The sequence below is a fragment of the Psammomys obesus genome, unplaced genomic scaffold, assembly GCF_907164565.1.
Source record: "Psammomys obesus unplaced genomic scaffold, mPsaObe1.curated_primary_1811, whole genome shotgun sequence".
In the NCBI taxonomy this organism is placed as follows: Eukaryota; Metazoa; Chordata; class Mammalia; order Rodentia; family Muridae; genus Psammomys; species Psammomys obesus.
In genome coordinates, this window is record NW_026596069.1 from 14,825,191 (window position 1) to 14,849,519 (window position 24,329).

Genomic DNA, 24,329 nt, shown 5'->3' on the forward strand with positions numbered 1-24,329 from the left:
AAAAAAAAAAGAAGAAGAAGTTGGAGAGGTGTCTCAGTGGTTAAGGGCACTGTCTGATCTTCCAGGTCCTGAGTGCAAATAGGAGCAACCACATGGCGGCTCACAACCATCTATCCTGGGATCTGATGTCCTCTTCTGGCATGCAGATAGAGCACTCATCTATATAAAATAAATAAATGAGTTTTAAAAAATAATTTTAAAAAGGCTTTTTGTTTGTTTGTTTTGTTTTAACAGGGTCTCACTGTTGTTGACCTGCCTGGCCTGGAACTCACCATGTAGACCAGGCTTGTCTTGAGTTAACAAAGATCTGCATGTCTCTGCCTTCCAAAGGCAGGTACCATCACGCCCAGCCATACAGTATTGAACAGTTTCCTGGGGCTAGTAAAATGCTCAGTGAGTAAAGGCAAGAGACAGTAGTTGTTCTCATTTCCACATGTGAACTGCATGAACACAGATAAATAAATGTAGTTCTAGCTGTGCGCTCAGTGCACACTTATAATCCCAGCACTCAGGGAGGCAGAGGTAGGCAGATCTGTCTTGAAAAACCAAAGGGGGGTGGGGGAAGAAATGCAGTTCCTTAAAATTAGAAAATGGAGTTTCTTTTTTAAAAAACATTTATTATTTATACAGTGCCCCGCCTGCATGTGTGCCTGCACACCAGAAGTTGGCACCAGATCTCACTATAGATGGTTGTGAGCCACCATGTGGTTGCTAGGATTGAACTCAGGACCTTGGAAGAGCAAGTGCTCTTGACCACTGAGCCATCTCTCCAGGCCCACAAACGGAGTTTCTTATGAACATTTTCCTTGAAGCAGGAGTGTGTGTGTAGGGTGGTGGTGGGAATATACAGTTCTAACTCTGTAGCCCGAACTGGCATAGAACTCGCTGTGTAGCCCAGGTTGGCCTCAGATCTGCAGCATCTGTCCTTCCTTGCCTCTCAAGTGCTGAGATTACAGGCATGAGCCATGAGGCCCAGATTCTAACGCATCTTAAAATCAGGCAGTACGCAGACAGAAAGACGGGCGGACAGGTAGTAGATAAGAACCCTTACCACAGGCCTCCTTTCTGATCTGTGGTAGGTAATGCAGTGATCCAGCAAGCAGTCTTCATCCAGTTCCCTCTGACAAAATGGGCATTCGCATCTGGAAATGGCACAGAGCTAGGATCACTGAAACAGTGGTCATCTGGAGTGGCCACTTAACTCGAAATTTTAAAAAACAGACATACAGGCTATAGCTAGGTTAGTTTGTTCATTTATTTATTTGTTTGTTTATTTTGTGAGGGGGGCAGGGTCTTTCTACATCACCCAGGCTTGCCTTGGTTGTGCTGCTTCTAGGTCCTAACTGCTGGGATTATGGTCGTGCACCCCCACACCTGGCTTGCTTGTTTGACTCTTTGGGATTTTGTTTCTTTGTTTTTGTTTGTTTGGTTTCAAGACAGGGTTTCTCTGTGTAGCCTTGGCTGTCTTGAAACTCACTGAATAGACCAGACTGGCCTAGAACTCAGAGATCTGCCTGCCTCGGCTTCCCAATTGCTGAGACTAAAGGCGCCAACTGACTCTGACTCCTTGTTTTAAGACAAGTTTTGCCAGGCAGCTCAGGCTTTCCTCAGGCTCTCAGCAATCCATCTGCCTCAGCCTCCTGAAATGATTACAGGCATATGTCACTGTACTGGAAAGGGATTTTTTGTTTTATTCTCAGTGCATGGCTCAAGCAATCCTCAAGGTTATCATGTAGCATAACCTAGTCTTGTACTGGCGATTCTTCTGCCTTGGTCTCCTGAGTACTGAAATTATAGTCATGTAGCACCAAGCCTAGCTTTAAAATTCTTTGCTATAATTTTAACCAGCAAAAGAAATGAGAACTTAAGCCAGTTTCTGTATATTTTACATTTTTCATAAACTCCATCAACTTGCATTCAATGCCATATTTTTCTCAACCTATTTTTAACCTTTCTTCCTCCCTACTGGTCAATCTAACAGAATCTGTATTCTGCGTACAGCAAAAACACTCATTTAAAATTTATTAATCAGCTGGGCATGCCTTTAATCCCAGCATTCAGGGAGGCAGAGGCAGGTGGATCGCTGTGAGTTTGAGGATAGCCAGGTCTACAAAGCAAGTCCAAGACTGCCAAGTCTACTCAGAGAAACCCTGTCTCAACATCTCCCCCCACAAAAAAAAATATGACATTATCTATAAAACAAATCCTGCAATAACAGGTACATTATCAGGACAAATGCAAGTAAAATAAAAAGAACAGAGTGATCCTTTAGACTTTTAGGTAAGGACTCGTATGTTTGAGGCTAGAGAGATATCTCGGCATTGAAAAATACTTGCTGTTCCTGCAGAGGACTCAGGCTTTGTTCCCAGCACCTACATGGAGGCTCACAACTGTGTGTAACTCCAGTTCCAGAGCATCCAATTTCTGACCTCCATAAGATCCTGTACCCACATGGTGCAGACATACACTCAGGCACAGATACACACACAAATATTAAAAAATAATAATAAGAGTTGGGTCCTAGAATCACCCACTTGTAAAAAGAGACATGCAAGTTCAATTTTGAGTACACTTTCATGTGTGAGTACCTCACTCTGTAGCACAGGATGGCCTCTGACTCATGACTCCTGTCTCAGCCTCCCAAGTGCCTAGCTTATTCTCCATAGACACACTGGATTTAGCTTGACATTACACTGCGTTCCAACAAACCTTGCTGTTGTCTCGCCGAGTTCTTGCAGCGGCCCGTATTTTTCGATGTACTTCTCACAAGTCCTTATGTGGGTCCTCATGTCACTGAGGCAAACCTACACAAAGGCAAATTCAGGATAAAACTCCTGTTGGAAAGGGACTTTATGTGAGCCAGCTCCATAACTTTCAAATCTGCTTTTATTGGGGCAGGTAATAAATGGAATTTTTTTTTCATGAAATAGTCACAAAGTACAGGCATTATCAAGAATACTGTGCCAGATGGTGGTGGCATACATTATTAATCCCAGCATTTGAGAGGCAGAAGCAGGTGGATCTCTGAGTTCAAAGCCAGCCTGGTCTACAGAGTGCATTCCAGGACAGCCAGGGCTACACAGAGAAACCCTGTCTCAAAAAATCAAAAAGTAGAAGTAGCAGCAGCAGCAGCAATAGTAGTAGTAATAATAATACAATAATTGTGTTTAAAAATCCAACACTTCAGAAACATTGAAGTGAACTTTTAAATTTGTTCCTTCTAAAAAATATGCTGTTTTTGAAAAAACAAAAAGATGCTGAGTAGCAAAGGATTTTTTTTGCATGCTATTATGCAAATAGGTTTTTGAAAAAAAAAAGAAAACTAGGTGAAGAGAAAGAGTAAGAAGAGGGAAAGAAGAAAAACATTAACAAGAGATGAAAGGAAATGGAGGCGAATATTGGATATACACACTTTTTTCAAGTGTCCATCGTAAACTAAACGAAACCTCACACATTAAGTGAAGTAATAAATGCCATCAGCTTGCAACATGTATAAGTATTGTTTGAGTTTACATCGCACAGCATACTTACCAGGTCTATCAAGGCAAACACAAACCACAGCTCCTGGAGCCCATCTTTATCAGAGCAGAATGAGGAGCCCTTCTTTGTCCACATGCACACCCACAGGGCTCTGTTGATCGCAGTTCACACTCAGTTTCCTCAGAAATGCTGCTAAGATCTCCCGGTGGAGGAAGCTTCTCACAGCTGTGGTTAGCTGGCAGCCCACAGCCAGCCCACGCTGCCTCATTGTGCCCAAACTTCCGTTGGAAGTTCAGCTTCAAAAACTCTACCACATGATGGAAATAGCCACTATTGCTTAACAAGGGGCAGAAGGAAAGCTAGCAAGGACATGAAAACAGTGACAAAGTACCCACCAAGAACAAAAGGAAGGACTGATCAAAGCAGCTGCCTTTTTTTGCTTGTTTGTTTGTTTATTTGATTTTTGAGACAGGGTTTCTCTTTAGCCTTGGCTGTCCTGGACTCATTTTGTAGACCAGGCTGGCATCAAATTCACAGAGATCTGCCTGCCTCTTCCTCGCTGAGTGTGGGAGGTACAGGTGTGCTCCACCCATGCCCAGCAACCCAGGTCGCTGTCTTAAAAAGACATGTTTATAGCCAGACATGATGGTGCATGTTTTCAATTCCAGCACTTGGGCAGCAAAGGTGATTGTATCTTTAAACTCTAGGCCAGCCTGGTTTACACAGAGTTCCAAGCCAGCCAGAACTACACAGTAAGAAAGAGAAAGATGGGCAAGGAGGAGGGAGGGAGGGAAATGTTTATAATCAATAGTATCTATTACAGTTAATTTCTGGTCTCCACAAAGGAGAAGGAGAGAACCAATTCCCACAAATTGTGCTCTGGCATCTACGTCAAAGCTGTGGCTCATGTATGCCTGTTTGTGTATACACACACAAACACACATACGTTTAACTGAAATAAAGATTTAAGAATTGTAGTTACACAGTTTCTCTTTACTATATATATAGTATATATACTTATATATATACTATATATATATACTTGGTATATGTTATATACATAATATTATTTTATACACATATATTATATACACACATATATAAAAAATATATATATATATATATATATATATATATATATATATATTAAGTTCTTATATATTGAGCCAGGCATTATGGTGAACACCTTTAATACCAGCATTTGAGAGGCAGAGGCAAGTGATCTCTGCTAACCTGTTCTACATAGTGAGTTCCAGGCTATATAGGCCTGCAGAGTGAGACCTGCCCCAGAGACAGTGAGAGAGTGGAAGGAAGGAAGGAAGGAAGGAAGGGAGGAAGGAAGGAAGGAAGGAAGAAAGAAAGAAAGAAAGAAAGAAAGAAAGAAAGAAAGAAAGAAAGAAAGAAAGAAAGAACAGATTAGCTCTAAAACAGGTGTGGTAGTACACAAATATTCCTCAATACTTAGAAAGCTGAAGCAGAAGGATCACAAGTAACAAGCTAGACGAGGTTAAAACTCTGTTGTTGTTTTTTTTAAAATCACGTTCTTATATTTATGGCTGTGAGCCTTCCCTATCATTGGACTGGGGGAGGGACATAGGAGAAGGAGAGAGAGGATGCGATTGGGAGGGGATGAGGAGGGGGCTACAGCTGAGATACAAAGTGAATAAACTGTAATTAATAATAATAAAAAAAATCACAGGGCTGGAGAGATGGCTCAGAGGTTAAGAACAGTGGCTGTACATCCTAAGGTCCTGAGTTCAACTACCAGCAACCACATGGTGGCTCACAACCATCTATAATGAGATCTGGTGCCCTCTTCTGGCATGCAGGGGTACATGCAGGCAGAATACTGCATAAATAAATAATTTTTAAAAATCACATTCTTTGTTCAAGAAAGGTAAGCCTTCCTTAGTAAATCACAACCTGGGAATTGTACATTGAGAAACAGATTGAAAAATGTATAATCTATGCCTATAATCAGCCAAGGCAACACAGAGAAACCCTGTCTTGAAAAACCAAATAATAAATAAATCATCTAGACATACATTCAAATCTGTTGCTTACAAACAGATTACAAATCTGTTGTAAGGTGCTGTTGAAGAGACAGTAGACGATGAGCCTCGTGCCTATTCTAATGGTGCAGATAATCCAACAGAGGAACAGATGTTACAGAGGAATAGATATGAGGACGGGTGACTAAAAGGTTGTTTCTAGCGGAACTTGGAACACTAAGGCCGGGCTGCAAGGAGAGGAGAGTGGGCCTGGGCAGTGAAGTGTGCAAAGCTTAGAACTCGTAAAAGGAAGAGGCAACACTCTGGACGGAAGGGTAGCCTCGAAAGCAAGAGACTAACACAGAGTTCTTCAAACCAAAACCCTGTGGCTGATCAGACACCTGGAGGGAGAGTCTGGCTGGGGGCTTCATCCAGCGTTTGACAATGCTGTTGCTATGGACAGACAGCCATGGGAAGGTTGCCCATGTATGCCGCCCCCTCATACAACATAAATAAATCACGAAGAATAAACAAGTAACTGTGACAAATCGGAAACAGTAAGCGAGAGAATCAGTGTTGGCTCTCAGGATGCTTGTCCCGGAAGGTTGCATATCAGTTCTAGTTAGGAGGCCATGATAAATTATTGATTCTTACATTTACAAATATTTTTAAATGCACCAAGGCCTTGGTGGATGAGTGTTGGGTACAATGTTACAGGAGGCGCCATGCTCCTCTTTGTCCTTGCCTCAAGGGCTCTGGTGGCGGGTACTTGGTGTCCATTCAGCTCGCTGAGAAAGATGGTAACAGGAGCGGAATCTAGCAGGAGATAGCGCTTGGGGAAGAGCAGGTGCAGGTAACCAAGAGGTCATAGCATCCTCCTGCTACCTCAGTCAGAGGTACTTCCTTAGGGACCAGAGGTAAGGGCAAGGAGAGGAGGTCCAGATGGCTTCCTGCTGTGAGGCAAGGGGAGAGAGTAGCCATGTTCTTTGATTTCTGGGAACTGACTTTTTGTTTGGGGTATTTGTTGTATTTGAGACACTGTGTGTTATTCCGTCCTGGCCGGGCTGGAACTTGCCATGTAGAATGGGTCAGCCTTGAACATGCAGCAGATCCTCCAGCATGCTGAGATTAAAGGCCTGAGCTATCACACATGGGTTTTCCTATGATTTTTTTTTTTAATCCCACACTAAAAATCTTATTTTCAGGTGGGCGTGGTGGCTCATGCCTGTAATTCCCAGCACTCCGTGAGGCAGAGGCAGGCAGATCTCTGTGAGTTTGAGCCCAGACTGGTCTACAGAGTGAGTCCAGGACAGCCAAGGCTACACAGAGAAACCCTGTCTCAAAAAATATATTTTTTTTCTAGCTCTGAATGGTGGTAGGAAAACAGATAAAGTAAGAGTTCCAAGTTTCAAAAAGAATGTTTAAGGGGCTGGTGGGCTACAGAGAAAGTCCACAGTTAGCGTAGGTAACTTAATATTGACTATCTCAAAATCAAAAGTGAAAATGGGATTTGTGGGGCTATGGTTCAGTGGTACAGCATTCACCCAGCATGCAGGAAGCCCTGGGGTTCGCTTTCCAGTGCTGCATAAACACAAACACAAACACGAACACGAAAGGAGCCGATACTGTCCGGCAGGTATGTATTCCCAACACTTCCAAAGCAGAGGCAGGAGGATAGCAAGTTTAAGCTGGGCTACAGAATAAGACCCTGCCCCCAAAGGAGTGGGGCTGGGGCTGGAGAGACAGAGACAGTGGAACGATAGTGCCGCCGGGAACCTTTGCTTGTAATCGTGAACATGGGCTGCGTTACTCACCAGAGTCCCACATTCAGCACAGTTCTGGTATTCTGATTTCATCCTTCTGGCTATGTCAGTTGCTGGCACCCCCTCTGAAGGAAGGTACGCCCGGCAGTATGGACAGGTCCATTTATTGTTCTTTATACTGGTGGCAATACATGATCGGCAGAACCTACTCAAAACAGAGAACACATCAGGAGATATGGCTCAGCACTCGGGTGCACACTACTCCTCTAGAAGACCTGAGTCCCATTCCCAGCATTCAGGTCTTCTGGCCTCCCAGGACACCTGTACTCATATGGGCACATACCCACACATAAACACATACACATAATTTAAAAATAAAATAGGCAGGCATGATAGCCCACGACTTTAATTCTAGCGCTCAGGAAGCAGAAGCAGGCAGATCTCTGAGTTCGTCAACCTGGTCTATATATCAGCTTCCAGTATAGCCAGAGCTATACAATGAGGCCCTGTCTCAAAAAAGAAGGTGGAGGTATCTGGGCTTTGTTAAGGTCCATTCAACTGCTCTCAGGTAGAAAGACAATCTATCTCTGGTCTTTCACGGAGACCCAAATCATTAACAATAGAGTTGGGCCTATCAATCACCTCAGATAGGCTGATTTCCTCAAGCCAAGACAAAAAGATGGGGAGAGTAATTATCCCCTTAATGAGATGACATACTTTTTTAATGCACTTTTTTTTTTGAGGGGGGGTCGTTTGTTTGTTTTTCTTTCAAGACAGGGTTTCTGTGTGTAGCCTTGGCTGTCATGAAATGTGATCTATAGACCAGCCTAGCTTGGAAGAGACCCCAGAGACCTACCTGTTTCTGCCTCCCAAGTGCTGGGATTAAAGGTGTTCACCACCCCTGCCTGGCTTGAGATGATGTATTTTAAATGTATTTTCCTTCCCAAAAACTCACTCTGGAAGTAGTCACTTATGGAGTCACTATTTTTCTGAATTACCCAGAAAAAATGTAACTTTTTCTTCTCTCCAAACTCTGGGCAAGCTTTCACTGAAACTCCAGGCTTTCTCAGTCTCTGCTTCTGCTATGTGGCTGCTTGCTGAACATGTCAGACCCTATCTCAAAAGGCACAATTTCTTACCCCATGTCTACATTCTCTTATGATGAGACTAAAATCCGAAAAGGGAACCTCAGTTTTACCATTAACATCTTTACCTCCTGAAATCTATCAGGGATTACAGGAATACAGCACTAAGCCTGGCTTAAAGTGTATTGTTTTTTGTCTGTTTGTTTTTTGAGAAAGGGTCTTACTGTGTATGTAGTCTTGGTTGGCATGAAACACACTATGCAGATGAGCCTGTCTTCAAACTCACAGACATCTGCCTGGTTCTGTCTACTAAGTGCTGGGGTTAAAAGTATGGGCCACCATGCAAGCCTTGAAAATTTATCCTTTTAAGAGTGTTTATTACAACTGTCTCAAATGTTCAACTCAAAATAACTAACATTCCAAACACAATATCAATGGCTCTAACCTATATTACCTGCTCACATGACTTATGTAGCAGCAGATAACCCTCACTCCTCGGAAGTCGGAAACGAGGCTGCAGAAATACTCAGTTTAAAGAGACCCGAGGCTTTAAGTTGGACATGGTAGCACACAGCTATAATCTTAGCATTTGGGAGGTGGAAGCAGGAAAATCCAGGTCATCCTCAGCTAAGTAGCTAGTTTGAGTCTAGCCTAGCCTATAAAAATAAACAAACATACAAACAGCAAACCAGGGATAGGAAATAGAGGAATGAAATAAAAACAAGGGTATATCCTTTGTCAAATTAGAAGGAAAAAAATTAAATCAGCATGGTAATGTACCACTCTAATCCTAGTACTTGGGAGACTGAGGCAGGAGGATTTTGATCAATCTGTATGACATAAAACTTTTAGGATAGCCTGGGCTACAAAACCCTTTACAAAAATCAAACAGGGGGAAAACAAAAACAAAAACAGTGGTATGAGTACAAAAAAACCTGGAGAAGAGCTGGGAATATTTTCCTAACAGAAACAAAACCAAAAACTACAACAGCTGGAAACCACTTTGCTGAAGTTCAAGAAGGCAGCCAGGAATCCTAGGGTATAATCTGAGCTGTGCAGAGAGAGAGAGTAGACAGGGGACCAGCCTAAATTCAAGAGGAAGATCATAAAAGTTCAAGGCCAGCTAGGTATTGATTGAGAGTACCACGAAAAACTACATTATTTTTAGTTGAATGTTTGGATCATTTGCAACATGCGTCTTTAAGAATGCACTCTCATCCCGTGAAACCGCTCTCAAAACAAAAACCAGGGCGGAGGCTAAGAGTAATAGAAAGGCATTCAGAATCAAGCAGGAAGTTTAACATTTTATAGGTCATTTAAGGCCCCTACAAACGAATGAACCACCTCACATCCTTCTAAATCTATAACAAATTTATTCATGACACTTTGGTGCCTCAAGCTGGGTTTGGGAGTCACAAACTTGTAAACCTGACACTTGGGAAGTATAAGGAGGCTCAGAAGTCCAAGCCTAAACAAGTTCAAGACTAGGTTGAGCCACATGAGATTCTATCTCTAAAAACCAAGACCAGGTTAGGAGTATGTATCACTTGGTGAATGGAGTGCTTGCCCTGTATGGATGCGGCCCAGGGGGCCCGTGGGTGAGGCGCACCAGTAGCCTCAGAAGTCCAGAGGTAGAGAAGGAGTTCAGAGTCATCTTAGTTAGGTTAGTGAGTTTGCTATATGAGACCCGGGCTCAAAAGGCCAAGGCATATAGTGGTGCCTTACACCAGCAAATGCCTGTTGACAGTAGCAAAGGGACAGGCAAAACAAAACCCGTGCCCCTTCTGCAAATGAAAGAGCTCCTGGCTGCATGATCCCAAAGTTGATTCTGGAGACGGATGGATCTGATATGGCTAGCCTTAGGGGAAGAGACTGACCACAAAGGACAGGAGGGGATTTCTCAGTGTAAAGGAACTAACTGTCCCAAATAGTGGTGTTGTTCCAGGCTGTGTGAACAGTTGCTGCAATTGATCAACGCAGCTTACATGCTGTATGAGTCAGAGTGTATCACCTCAATAAAGTTGAGAAGCAAAACAAAAAAACATTGCTGGGATGACAGGGCAGTTACAGTAACACAGTGAGAAAGATCACAGGACCGCTTGGAACACAGGGTCCCTCCTACACAGCACAGGCACAATGGTAGCTGCTCAGAACACGGTCAGAAAGTTGACGTAACAATCGGTTCTGAGAAATTGCCCAATAGAGACTTCTTTGGGAATTCCCACAGTTCCCATGAGTAAATCATACCGTGGCGTCCTGCAGCTCAGTTGATAAGAGTGCTTGCCTGCACTGCGGACAGACAGCAGTGTGCACAAAGGCCTGGGTGCTGTGGTACATGCCTATAATCCCAGCAACTGGAAGGTGAAGGCAGCAGGGGCCGCAGTTCAAGATCAGCCCCAATGATGTAAAAGGTTGACCAGATTGAACTCTCTCCGTGAGACCCTGTCTCAAAAAGAGTGTGATATCTTTCTGCCATGAAGGAAGGGAATGGGAGGGATGGGAACGGTCACTAATAGAAGGAGGTGTTGGGTTGTCTGCCCTGACCCTCCAGGAGGAATCACAAACGGAGGGATCATCGTAAAGAGAATATAGCTAAAGGATAAGAGCTGAGCATGGCTGTAAATGGGATCCCATCTTGAAAACCTCGCTCCATCGCTGACATACTCCTTTAATCCAAGTACAAAGGAGACAGAGACCGGAGGATGTCTGTGAACTCAAGACCAGCCTGGCTTACAGGCCAGCCAAGACTACAGAGTGAGACCCTGTCTCAAACAACAGCAGCAAATCTGGCTTCTTGTTTTCAAAACCTCTGGATGTGGTCAGTGAAATACCCAGTAGCAAAAGTCTACCACTGGTTGTCCTCTGACCTCCCACATGTACACCATGGCAATGCACCCCTCCATACACACTTCCCATAAAATAAATAAAGGTAATTTTCAAATGGAAAAACAAAAGGAAACCTCCTGAATGCATCACCAGGGTTTTGAAATCAGATTTCTCACAAACCCTTTCTCCTGGCTTTCTTGTGAGGCCTGTCTTACTAGCCTCCTTCCACTCCAGTGCCATCTCCCAGAAGTGCTTGGGCTGAAGCCCTCTCCCTGAGGAGTGTGGCCCTTCACTCCAGCCCCCCCCCCCCCCCCCCCCCCCGCTTGTAGCACAGCAGGGGAAAATCAATAAGGAACTCTATAATGACTCAACCATCTCGGAAACCAGCTGGAAACGTAATCACATCACTCCTATTTGTTATTTTACGAACCTCATTCTATTTCCCTAAAATAATTAGCCAAAATCCCCCATAATGAAGAGGCCAGCAGAGAGCTGAAACAGGAAACACAGCTAAGGACACTGGAGAGACTTAGTCCCCAATCTCAGAGCAAAACTGAACTCTCCATGAATTGAAACAGGAAAGAGAAGCCCTGGGGACTCTCTAGGGTGGAGGGGAGGGATCTGGAAGAGGCTGTTGGCAGGTGGCAGGCCTAACCTTTTACCCGAGGTACCCAACACAAAGCTTCACTAGGGATGTGCTGGCTGGACTTAATGGTTCACACCGCCAGTTGGAAGGCTGAGGCAGGAGGATTGCTTTAGGTTGAAGGCTGGTCAGGGCTATAAAGTGTGCTTCAGGTCAGCCTGGGTTAGACAGAGAACGTGTCTAAATAGAATTTAAAAAAAAAAAGATATGAGCTGGCAAAGCAAGAATGAAAATAGAAACAGATTAAGGGAAGCTGTTATTCAAAGATAAAAGGCACAGACTAATATTCCACTATAGGGCAACACACAAGTCTCCCTCCAACAATGGATCATTCTGGTCTGGCCCATGTACAGCTTAATGGTACAGTGTATACAGTGTGTGCCTAGAAAGAGTGAGATCCTGGAGTGTGAGATACTGAGTTCAGTCCCCCGCACAGCAAGAAAAACAATAACCCTATTGTGTCTAATATGGGGCACACATACACACAAGCTACAAAAGGTCCCGTGACTGATGCTATTGAAGGACACCAAATTGTACGAACTATGTTTTGTTTTGGAATCATTTCAACAATATCCGATGCTCAATGGCCAAGCTTTTCTTTCAAGGAGTGGTGACATTGTGCTTTAAGAAGAACAATGGCACTCAAGAATTTCTCAACTGTTGTGGCACAAAAGGCTTCACACACCACATTCTAACACACTCACCAAGGACACTGGGGGGTTCTTCCAGGGCATAGAGCGTTCATGGCTAGTCATCAGCTCTATCATAAAGTCATTACAGAAAAATCACAGACCACTGGAGCCAGGGATGTGGCTCAGTTGGTAGAGTGCTTGCATAGCACATACAAAGCCCTGGGTTCAATCTCCAATGCCATCTCTTGTGCACTCTCTCTCTCCTTTCCTCTGTCTCTTTGTCTATCTGTCTGTCTGTCTGTCTGTCTCCCCTTTCCCCCAACTCCCATCTGAGTCTCATGGCCCTGAACTTGTTTTGTCCTTCCTGATGATAAAGTCTGAAAGTATAGGTGAGGCAGGTGAGGATTTCCAGAAAATTACAGACTTTCTACCATATACTAATGTTGAAAATGACAATGATTTTTATCAAGAAAACAAAACAAAAAAAAAAAACAAAAAAAAAAAACAAAAAAAAACCATTCAAAGTTAAAAAAAAAGCCCAACTGTTCCTCATTCACTTAGCTGTAGCCAAACTAACTTCATAACCATTCTACCTTCCTCGAGAACAAGGCCACACAAAATTAGCCTTTGTTTGTTAATGTTCGTGTTAAGTCTATACATGGAGCTGAACACACACTAGAAATCCCAGCATCCACTCCTAGAAGGGAGAGGAAGCTCATAAAACTCAGGAAGCAAAATAAATTAGAAGAGTCAGTATGATGGATCATCTTCATTGTCGGTCCAACTGGATTTGGAACCTCGCAGGAGAGACGCTTCAGCTGCCTCATACCCTGCCCACCGTGCCTTCCCTGCCCCCAAACTGTGAGTCTAAACAAACCTCCCCCTAAGTTGCTTCTCAGGCATTTTGTCACAGAAACAAGTAACCTATCCAGGGGCTGGAGAGATAACTCAGTGGTTGAGAGCACTTACTGATCTTCTAGAGGACCTAAGTTCTGTTCCCAGCATCTACGTCAGTGCTGCCCAATAGCCTGTAAGCCTAGCCCTAGGGAACCCAAGTCCTTCTTCAGGCCTCTGATGTCACCTACACTTTGGTGCACATACCCATAAACACGCACACATGCCTAAAAAGAGATTTTTAGCCAGGCTGTGGTGGCACATGTTACGCTAGGGACCCTGACTAATACAAGACGCTTTCATGAGTTCACTAAATCTCAGGAATTGTCTTTAACATATTTATCCTTTGTCTACTATGTCCAATTGAAAGCTAATTATTTGGCTGTGTCTATTTGAACGTGTGATACTAAGAAATTAGTCCAAGGCCTTGTGACACTAGGTCAGAACTCTGCCCCTGCATTATGCCTGTAGTAGTTTGAAGATGTCCCCCATTGTTCCCCGGCATTTGAATATTTGATTCCCAGCTGCTTTCGGAGTTTCAGAAGGCTTGGGGGGGGGGGTATAGCCTTGTTGGAAGAAGTTTATCACCTGAGGCCAACCTTGAGCATTTAATGACTGGCCATTTTGATTTCTCTTTCTCTCTCTCTCTCTCTCTCTCTCTCTCTCCTTCTTGCTTGTGTACCAAGATGTAAGCTCTCAGCTTCCAGCTGCCATGCCTTCTCTCTGCAGTCATGGAATCATATGCCCAGAGAAATTATTTTTTTATAAGTGGCCTCTGTCATGGTGTTTTATCATAGCAACAGCAAAGTAGCTAATGTTTATCCCCAACCTACCTTTGATGGACGTGACTTTAACACTCAGAGAACAGCTTGTTTTCTTGGCACTGGACACTGAACCCTGCACACGTTAGGCAAGTGCTTTACCAATTAACGGCATCGCCAAACCTTTGACTGTTTAACTGTAAATTAGGTTCCTTTTTAGTTCAGTTCAGTTTCTCTTCAATAACTCCCTCTTCCCTAAGTTCCCTGACGATATTAAAGCAAACGTAAGAAGTCTTTTTTTCTTCTAATCCACTTTTACAATTTTTTTGTGATATGAATAATCAATTTAAAATATAATATATTCCTTTAATCCCAGCACTTGGGAGGCAGGTGGATCTTGAGTTTAGGAACGATCTTGTCTACTGGCCAGCATGGGATACAGACTGAGACCCTGTTCCAGAAAGAGAAAGAGAGACTGATTCTTACAATTGTAGAAAAGTTGTCCAAAGCATGCAACACTAAGTCGTCAAGATGACTCTGAGGATAAAGGCATTTGCTAGTTTGAATCTCCAGAACCACAATGTAGAAGGGATGGAGGCATAAAGATCAGTAGTTCAAGGTCATCCTTGCTTATAAAACTGAGGCCCTGTCTCAAATAAACCAGGGACCAGCAAGACTGAAGATGTAGAGGCACCTACCACCACACCTGATTGCTAGAGGGTGGTCTCCAAGACATACAAGGGAGAAGAGCCAACTTCTAGAACCTGTCTTCTTCCTCCACTCTCATAGCCTGCGAAGCATGCATCATCTCACTCAAATAAGTGAGTTAATTGAAAATCCAGATGTTCCATTAAAAAACAAACAAACAAACAGACAGATGCCAGGACAGTGGTGGTGCATGCCTTTAATCCCAGAGCTTTGGAGGCAGAGGTAGGGCAACTTGCTCTACAAAGCCAGACCCTTTCTCAAAAAAAGAAAAGAAAAAGAAAAATGAAAAAAAAAATTAATGACTAAAAGTGGACGGTCATCCTTGACTACATAGTGAGTTCAAGGCCATCTGGGACACCATGAGACTCTGCCAGAATAGAGACAATGATTACAGCTCTGTGCGACTGGCATTGGCCAGTCCCGACTTGGCTTATGCCAAGCCAGCGCTCTACCACTGTCCTCCACAGTTCAGCCTTCCTTACAGGCTTCTCTACATCTCAAAGGCTCCTAACAAAGCTCAGTTCTGAGAGAGTCAACCACTTGGTCATAAGATGACTGGCGGCTATGCTGAATCCCACACCCAGCTTGAGATCACGCTCAGTTGCCACTGTGCCAAGCTGTGTTTGCAAGGAGCCTGTCTATACATTCATCCAGAGAATTGCTGCTGTTTTCTTGTCGTTTTGACTTGTAAAAGATTTATCAGCTAAAACCAACAAAAAGCAACCCAGTTGGAAATCTAACCTCACTACGGGATAATGAAAACAGAGGGCTTCACTTGCAGTTTTCTCATTTCCCAACTTAGGTTGGGCAGAAAAGAGTAACTCGTTTAGACTGTACAATTGGTGTTAACAACAGTCTCCAGTGCAAACAGGACTCTGGTTAACATTTATAAAGTGGAAGGGGCCCAAGTTGGCCAAAAGGAAGAACATGGAAATTCTGCCCACAGCCAGAACAATGGACATAGATTTGTCAAAACAAAGAACAGTTCAGGGAGGGAAGGCAATTTGTCCAGCCCTTGTTATGGTATTTTATGACTATTTTTCCAGTGACTAGTTTCCTATTCACTTTAACAAAGAAAAAAAAAGATTAAACAAAAATAAATGTAACATTTTTGCAAGTTTATATTATCCTTTGGTAGAAACAAATAAATTACAGTGTTCAAAATCCAACCCCTGAAAACAATCTGGAATCCTGTGATGGCAGTAGCAAAGCTGCCCTTCAGAGCTGTGGAAGGATTTTCAAGACTTATTGTCCATCTTTGGTGAAGCTTTAATGTTAAGAAAGGTTAAACTAAAATCCTGGGGATGTAGTTCAGTGGCCAAGCACTGGCTTAGTGATTTACAAGTCCATGAGTTCCACACACACACACACACACACACACACACACACACACACTCACAAAGTAAAAAAATAGCGGGTTGGTTGAGACTTTTCTTACTATGCAAGGATCCCCAACCTTCTATAAACTGGACGCACAGGGCACACAGGTCAGTAACCCCAGGCCTGGGGAAGTGGAAACAGGAGGTCAAGGCCAAGGTCTGGGGAATGTGGTAGCACCTTTAATCCCAGAACCCAGGAGGCAGAGGCAGTCAGATTTGTGAGTTAGAGGTCAGCCTGATCTACATGGTGATATCAAGGCCAGCCCAGGCTACATAGTGAGGCTCTCTCAAAACAAAAATTCAAGGTCATCCTTGGCTACACAGTGAGCTTGAGGCTAGACTACTTTACAGGAGACCCGAAGTCACCTCAAAGCCTCCCCTGAAGAAAACATTTTTTAAAAAAAATGTAGTTCTCTTTAGGCTATTGTCCTGACCTAACCGACCTATTTCCTGACATTGCACAACAGAACCTTGGCTCTCACCCTGTCAACCTGTCCTTTGGATGGCACGTCAAAGAGTTATGTTGAGAAAGCTAAGAACAACATCAATAACTGGAAAAGACGTTACAAACGTAAGCCTTGAGTTTAAAGGTCAAAGCTGAAAACAAAACAAAACAAAAACAGGTCCTGAGAATATCACAGAGTGGGGACCAGAGCGCTCTTGATTTAAACACTGTGCGTGCGGCACGTGCTCACTGCCTCCCTGTGGGCACCAGGGCTTCCTTGGCAGCTAACACAGTCAAGCGCGAGCATTTTTCACATACAGGGGTTTGCTTTGTTTTGTTAAGCCAAAAGTCGGCACCAGCAAATGTGTTTTTCTTCTGGTGTCAGAGATGACGGTGGAGTGAGCTTTGCTTCTGACCTAAGCGTGCAAGCCCATACTCACACCCATGTAACCACGGGGGGCGGGGGGACGACGACGACGACTGCCTGAATAAACAGCAAACGCAGATCCACACATGGAAGGCCGCTCTGCTTATCCAAACACCCCCTAAGAATGTGCTTCATTTTTAAAGCCTCCTTAGGAAACGGCTGCCGCTTTGCAACAGCCGTGAGTTTGCAGTGAAAACTGCCTCTGCTTTCGGTTTGGGGAGTGGCAGTGGCTACAGTAGGTAGCACACAGCCTCGGTCACCTCTCCTCTGAGTTTTTAAACGGGTGAATTCCGTGGCGTGGAGCAAACACCAGAGCTCCAAGCCCCACCCTATCCGTTGGTCAAAACTAGCGACCTCAGAAAGCCTTTGGCACGCTCCAGCTGAGAAGGGGACGCGGGGTAGGAACTGGAAGAGTTTGCACAGGTCTTCTCTACAGCCCAAGACATCAGCCTCCGGAGGTTCCGGAACATGTGCACCGCTTCGGCAAAAACAAAACCTACCCAGGTTCTCAGGAGAGGGGGGACCCGATCGGTCAAAAATCAGCCAGACCTGTGCAAGGCGGGAGGCCCCTGTCCCATCACCCCGGCTCTCGCAATCCTGTGCAAGCGCTCCCCAACATACATACACACGTACATAGGGTGTCTTCCCGGACCAGAGCAGGTGCAAGAAGCCCTTGCATCAGTTTCCCAACACTCGCTGCTTCTGCTCCCACGGGCCTCATGCCCTCCCCTTCCCCAGCATCCCCCCGCCGCTGGGTGGGCGCGCCACCCGAGCTCCCCGGACACTCACACATGGCCACAGCGGGTCCGGACCGGCTGGTGTAGCACCTCCAGGCACACGGAGCAGTCGAAAGAGGTGATGGGCAGCTTCGGGTCCGCGCTGCGCTCCAGGGTGGTGGTCCCCGGGGCAGAGGAGGCGGGCGCGGACTTGGAGCTGTCGCTGCTCAGCAGGGAACCCATCGCTGCGCTTCCAGCAGGCTGCCAGGAGCTCCGTGCCGCCTGCGGGTGGTTCTGTTGTCCCTCCCCGGAGGAAGGAAGTCCAGGCCCAGCCGGGATCGCCGCCTCCTGGCTCGGCCAGCCGCGGCGCGCTGGGCCTCTCGGTGGAGCACAGGCGGACCGAGCGACCAGGCGCTGCAGAGGCTCGAGGTCCCCAGAGGGCGAAACCCGAACCCTCCACCCGCGCTCAGAGTTCCGCAAAGTCCAGTTGGAGAACAACCGCTGGAGACAGGCTAACTCTCTCTGGCCTCCAAGCTGGAATCTTAATAAGCCTCAGAGCCGACCTATGACCATTTCGGTGATTGACTCAATACTTCAATAAGGGAGTGATTAGCCTTGGGCAGCGGAAAGTTTCCTGATCCTGACGTGCAGCTGAATCTAGAGCCCCACTTGGTGGCGTACAAATACAATGCCAGCAGTCAGACAGGAGGATTGCTGCGAGTTCGCGGTCAGTTGGGCTGCATTTGAGCAAGACTGTTATCAAAAATAGATAAAGCAAGCCAGGCATCGTGGCTTATGTTTTCAGCACTTAGAAGGTTCAGGGCAGCCTGGACCACATAGTGAGTCCCAGGACGTTCAGGGGGATACGGAATGAGACCATCTCGAGAAAACAACACAGTTTTAGATGTAGTTCAGTGGTGGGGTGTTTGCCTAGCCAGTATGAGACCTGGGTTTGTTCCCCAGTACTGGAGTAAATGAAAAAGTAAAGAATAAAATAAAACTTGTCCCCGCGTGTGATGGGGCACATCTGTAATCACCGTGCTTGGGAGCTTGAGACAGGACAGAAAAAAATACTTAGGGAGAGTTATAGATGTAAATGCAGCTGTTTGGACAAATACGCTATAGACTGTGAACTATATATATTACTACAAAATATGTAATGCATAAAAATCCCCGGAACACCTGGGCAGTGGTAGTGCACACCTTCAATCCAGCATGTGGGAGGCAGAGGCAGATGTATCTCTGGGTTCAAGGCCAGGCTGGTCTACAGAGTGAGGTCAGCCAGGACTACAAAAAGAAACCCTGTCTTGAAAAAACAACAACAGAAAACAAACAAACAAACAAATCCCCTGAACTTCACCTAGTTTCTCCCAGTCCTTAGCTTTTTGCATTTTGACACTTTTAATTTTTTTTTTGTCTTTTTATGACAGGATCTCACTCTATAGCTTTGGCTGTCCTGAAACAGACTGGCCTCAGACTCAGAGATCTGCCTGCCTCTGCCGAACTTAAAAGCATGGACTACCGCGCCCAGTTGACACTTTTAAATTTTAATTTAATTTTCTATTGTTTAATTTTATGATGCTGAGCCTTGTTTGTTAGGCAAACACTACCAACTAAGCTGTAACTCAGCACCTTTTGGCTTAGGGTTTTTATTATTATTATTATTATTCTTGTTTTTGAAAATGGTTTTCACAATGTAGCTCTGCCTATCTTGGAGCTCAATATGTAGACCAGACTGGCCTTGAATTCCCAGAGATCTGCCTGTCTTCCTCCTGAATGATGGGATCAGAGGCAATCACCACTATACCCAGCCAAGCCATAAACTAATGGATAGATTTACAATATCAAGTATGTATTCTCTCCTTTTGACCAGGCTTAAAATCCAATCAGAAATCAGTTGATCGTCCCAAACAGTCATGCCACTATTACATAATTTATAGCCAATTTTTGCTGGTAGAATTTCTGTCAGAAGTAAAAGAATGCAATAAATAGTGAAGCTTGCCTGTCAGGTGCTGTCAAACACATGTCGTCTTAGACTTATTCATTCTGCCAGCGTTTAATGAGGGAGCCTACTTGGTGTCAAATACACCAGTAGACATTAGGGGTGGGATAAGGAATGTTCTAGTTAGCATTTATTGTCAACTTGACCCAGCCTAGAATCAACTGCGAAAGGCCTTTATCAGGTGGAGTATGAGAAACTGTCGTGATTGTTCATTGACGTGGGAGAGCATAGCCCACTGCTGCCAGCACCTTTCTCTGGGCAGGTGGTCATGAGCCTGTGAGTGGGCTAGAAAACTTCGGTCCTCCATGGTTTCAGGTTCTTTCTGAACTCTGGCTGGCTGGTTCAACTCAGCTGTTTGGCTCAAACTCCTGTTCAAGATGACTTCTCTTGACCTTGGACTGAATTGCTCTGCCCGGCCTCAAACTAACTCTAGCAATCTGTTGTAATCATCTGGCTTCTTTTCATTCTCTGGCTTGTTCTGTCTTTACCTGTGTCTAGCTTGTTCTCTCTTCAGCCTCTTTCTGTAAAGCAGTCCCAGCAAAAACTGCCTCTGAATTCCATGAACTGAACTGCCAGGAACTCAACTCCACTGCACTGCCTCTCAACTCACTGACTCAACCAAACTACCTGAACAGAACTGACTAGAACTCAGAGATCTGCATGCCTTTGTCTCCTGAGTGTTGGGATTAAAGGCATATACCATCATGCCTGAGCCTAAACTTTTCTTTACCTGAAACTTGCTCTGAGTTCAGGCTGGACTTGAACTCGGATCTGCTTGCCTCTGTGTCCTGGGATTAAAAGCCTGCCTGTATTCCCGCCAGATCACACAGACCTAGGTTTTTGGATGTGATCTCTTGCCAGAACAGCCATGTTCTGAATTAAAATTCCTCTACAGAGTGTGGCCTGAAAGTTAGGCCAAATACATTTCCCCTCCCCTAAGTTGCTTTTGGCTAGAATGCTTTATCACAGCAACAAGGGTACCAGAACAAAGAATTCTGCCTAGGGAGTGGACAGCTACTGGGTTTGGCTGACCATCTTCACTGTCAGTGTCTTCCTCTTTGGGTTGATTCTTCATCTCTGAATTTAAGAGATTGTTTTGACTGATTACTGTGGACCATGACATTAAAGACAATGCAGTGTATTTCTATGTGTTTCCATGACATACAATGACTTCTTCAGAGGGCTGCCACTCATTGTCTACTTTTTGATCTCATGGCCCTCCCTTTTCAAGGAATCACAGCTGATGCACTTCCTTTTTATCTCCTGCCTTTATAGCTTGCAGCATCTTGCCAGCACTTCCTTTATTCTTGCATAATCTATTCAGTTAGTTCTGTGGTCTACACCCACTCTGCACTTCTTTTCCTGTTCTCAAGGCTTTCATGCCTGATAAGCTGTTGAAGAAAATAATACAAGATATAGTCAGTGATCAGAATCTATGGAAGAATGAGAATGCTAAGTTAGCCCGGAGGGTGTAATGAAGGAGAGAGTAAGAGAGAAGAGTCTAGAGTTTGGCGTGTAGCTCAGTTGGTTGAGTGCTTTCCCAGGGTGCATGAAATTCTGGGTTTCATGTCCAGCATAGCAGAGTCTGTCTGTAGCAGTACACACCTGTAATCCCAGCCCTGGGGAGGTGGAGGCAGGAAGCTTACAAGTTTAAGGTCTCTCTAGGTAGCAAGCTTGAGGCCAGTCTGAGTTACACAAGATCCTAATTTTTAAAATTTAAAAATAAGAGTCCCTGTGCTCTGCCCAAAGTTTGGTTCTGAGTCTCAGCATCTGCTTTGATTCCCTGCAGGAATCTTTCAGAAGCCCTCTGTGGTAGGCTTCCTGTCCTGTTTCCTGTTTTCTCCCTCTCCTTCTGCCCTTCTGAGTGAGGATTAAGCATCCTAACTAGGGTCCTCCTTGTTGTTTAGCTCCTTTAAGTCTGTGGGTTGTAGTAAGGTTATCCTGTATCATTATGGCTAATATCCAATTGTAAGTGAGTACGTATCATGTGTGTCTTTCTGCTTCTGGGATACCTCACTCAGGATGATCTGTTCTAGTTCCATCCATTTGCTTGCAAATTTCATGATTTCTTTGTTTTTAATAGCTGAATAGTATTCCATTGTGTAAATGTACCACAATTTCTGTATCCATTCTTCAGCTGAAGGATGTCTAGGTTGTTTCGAGATTCTGGCTATTATGAATAAAGCTGCTATGAACATAGTTGAGCAGATGCCCTTGTTGAAGGACCCGGAGGGGACAGGAGCTCCAGAAGGAGATCAACAAAGTCAACAAATCTGGGTCCAGGGAGGCCTGCAGAGACTGATGCACTAACCAAGGACCATGCATGGGGAGGATCTAGACCCCCTGCTCAGATGTAGCCCATAGGCAGCTCAGTCTTGTGGGTCCCCTAGTAAGGAAAGGAGGGGCTGTCTCTGACATGGACTCTGTTGCCAGCTCTTTGATCACTTCCCCCTGGCAGGGTGCCCTTGCCAGGCCAGAGAGGAAGAGGAGGTAGCCAGTCCAGATGAGACTTGATAGGCTGAGGTCAGTTGGTAGGGGAAGAGGGTTTCCCATTTCCAAGGACTAGAGGAGGGGAATGGGGGGAAGAAGAAGGGAGGGTAGAATAGGGAGGACGTAAGGGAGGGTGCTACAATTGGAAGGTAAAGAGAATACAGTATAATAAAAAATATGTTTAAATAAAAATAAACAAAATTTTAAATACCAGCAGGGTGATGAAGGCCTTCAATCCCAGCACTCCAGAAGCAGAGGCAGACGGATCTCTGTGAGTTTGAGGCCAGCTACCTAAGTCTACATATCGAGTTCTTGAACATCTAGGACTACATAATGTCTCAAAAAATGAAAATAGAAAGAAAAAAAGAAAAGAAGGGAAGAAATAGCTAGGCACCATGGTGGAGCACACCTTAAATCTCAGCATTCACGGGCAGAGGCAGGAGATTCTCTGGGGGTGGAGGCCTGTCTCCATGGGGAGTTCCAGGACAACCAGTCTACGAAATGAGACTGCTTAAAGAAGAGGAGGGACATTCTAAATTCAAAGCATTCCAGATAGGTGAGGATGATGGGGATCTGGTGAGCACAGACAAGGGAGCAGGAAGCCCCAAACTATGGCTCAGAGAGCTGCACTCCCGGGCTGGAATTTTCAGCACAGAGTGAGAGGAGGCTGGAGATCAGGAGGTGTAAATACAAAAGCAATCTTGGTTAGGTACTTTCAGTTGGGTTCTGTGGCTTTATAGAAACCATTAAGAGCTCTGGTCGGTCACTGACATGGCCATACAGGCAGTTTTGTCAAGTCACTCTGTCATCAAACCATATTGCGTCAGACTCACCTGAGAAGCCTGTTGAGGTGGCTTGATGCCAATATACCAGACTTCCATGTCTGTGGTGAACTACGAAAGCTGCAACGCAGCTGGGTGCAGTGGTGCCCTCAGGAAGCTAACACAGGAGGATTGCAGAGAGCGTGAGGAGGCCAGCTTGGGGTATACAGAAAGGCCCTTTGCTCAGAAAGGCAAAGCAAGCCATCCCAAGTCAAAAGAGAAGCAAAACAAGACACCCAACCGGACCAAAACCTTACATTTTAAACAGCCCCCAGCTGGCTGGTCCACAGGGCCATCCCTTGAGAAGCAGTGGCTTCCACCGCAGCAGGCTCTGTAGGTTACTTTGGCCACAGCAGACCTGTCAGGTGCCTAAGCAGTACCTGCTTTCGTTCTGACCAATCTGAGCCTCCTCACCACTGGGCGACATCATGCTGGTTAAATACTCTGGCCCTGACACATGGGTATCTCAATACTTACAGTTGATCACTTGCTAAATTTCCAGCTTTAACCCTACAGGGCAACATAATGACTTACAATATTCTACAGAAACACCTGAGATGTGAACTTGAAGAGTTGAGCACACCTTCACAAACCTAAAATGAAAAATCACTTTCTTCTTTAGGAGGCAGTATTTGGGCGAGGAAACCAGGGTCTTACAGATAGTTGCTAGGCATACACTCTGTCACTAAGCTGTCTCCAGGGATGATGATGATTATTATTATTATTAATTTATTTTTACTTACTTTTAAGGGTTTTTTTTTTTTCAGACATTTATTTGTGGTGGGAGAGGTGCTCATGTGCCCTGGCACACACATGCAGGTCAGAGGACAAGCTGTGAGAATTACTTCTCTCTTTCCATCATGTGGGGCTTGAAGCTCCTGTAGGTCCTTTACTATCTTGCTGGCCCCATCACCCTCTTCTCAATGTTAGAAGGACATTATCCCAAATGTCATTCTACCAAAGGATGTATGTGCTCATCCAGATAAATCAACCAAGGACTTAGCTTTTCTGCCTTGATTTATTTTTTCCTTTTTGAGATAGGGTTTCTCTGTGTAACAGAGTCCTGGCTGTCCTGGACCAGGCTGGCTAGGAACTCAGAGATCTGCCTGCCTCTGGCCCCCAAGTGCTGGGATTAATGTGCCACCACTCCTGACTCTGCCTTGATCTCTAATCACTGGTTTTTTAGACTTGAAAATTGCCTTCCATTGTCTGCCAGCCAATGCTTTTTTATTCTTCATTTTTATTGATTCTTTGAATTTCTCATCA

At 44.8% G+C, this 24,329-nt stretch overlaps 1 protein-coding gene across 1 annotated transcript; it reads right to left on the reverse strand.

Moving 5' to 3' along the window:
- Positions 1–7: 7 nt before the first annotated feature.
- Rnf125 (ring finger protein 125) lies at positions 8–18,448 on the reverse strand. The gene is made up of 5 exons (XM_055625757.1): positions 17,824–18,448; positions 7,286–7,439; positions 2,710–2,804; positions 1,052–1,142; positions 8–159 (listed from the first exon to the last, which is right to left on the reverse strand). The coding sequence occupies exons 1-5, from the start codon at positions 17,991–17,993 to the stop codon at positions 34–36; spliced, it is 636 nt and encodes a 211-aa protein (XP_055481732.1). The 5' UTR covers positions 17,994–18,448; the 3' UTR covers positions 8–33.
- Between the last annotated feature and the right edge of the window lie 5,881 nt (positions 18,449–24,329).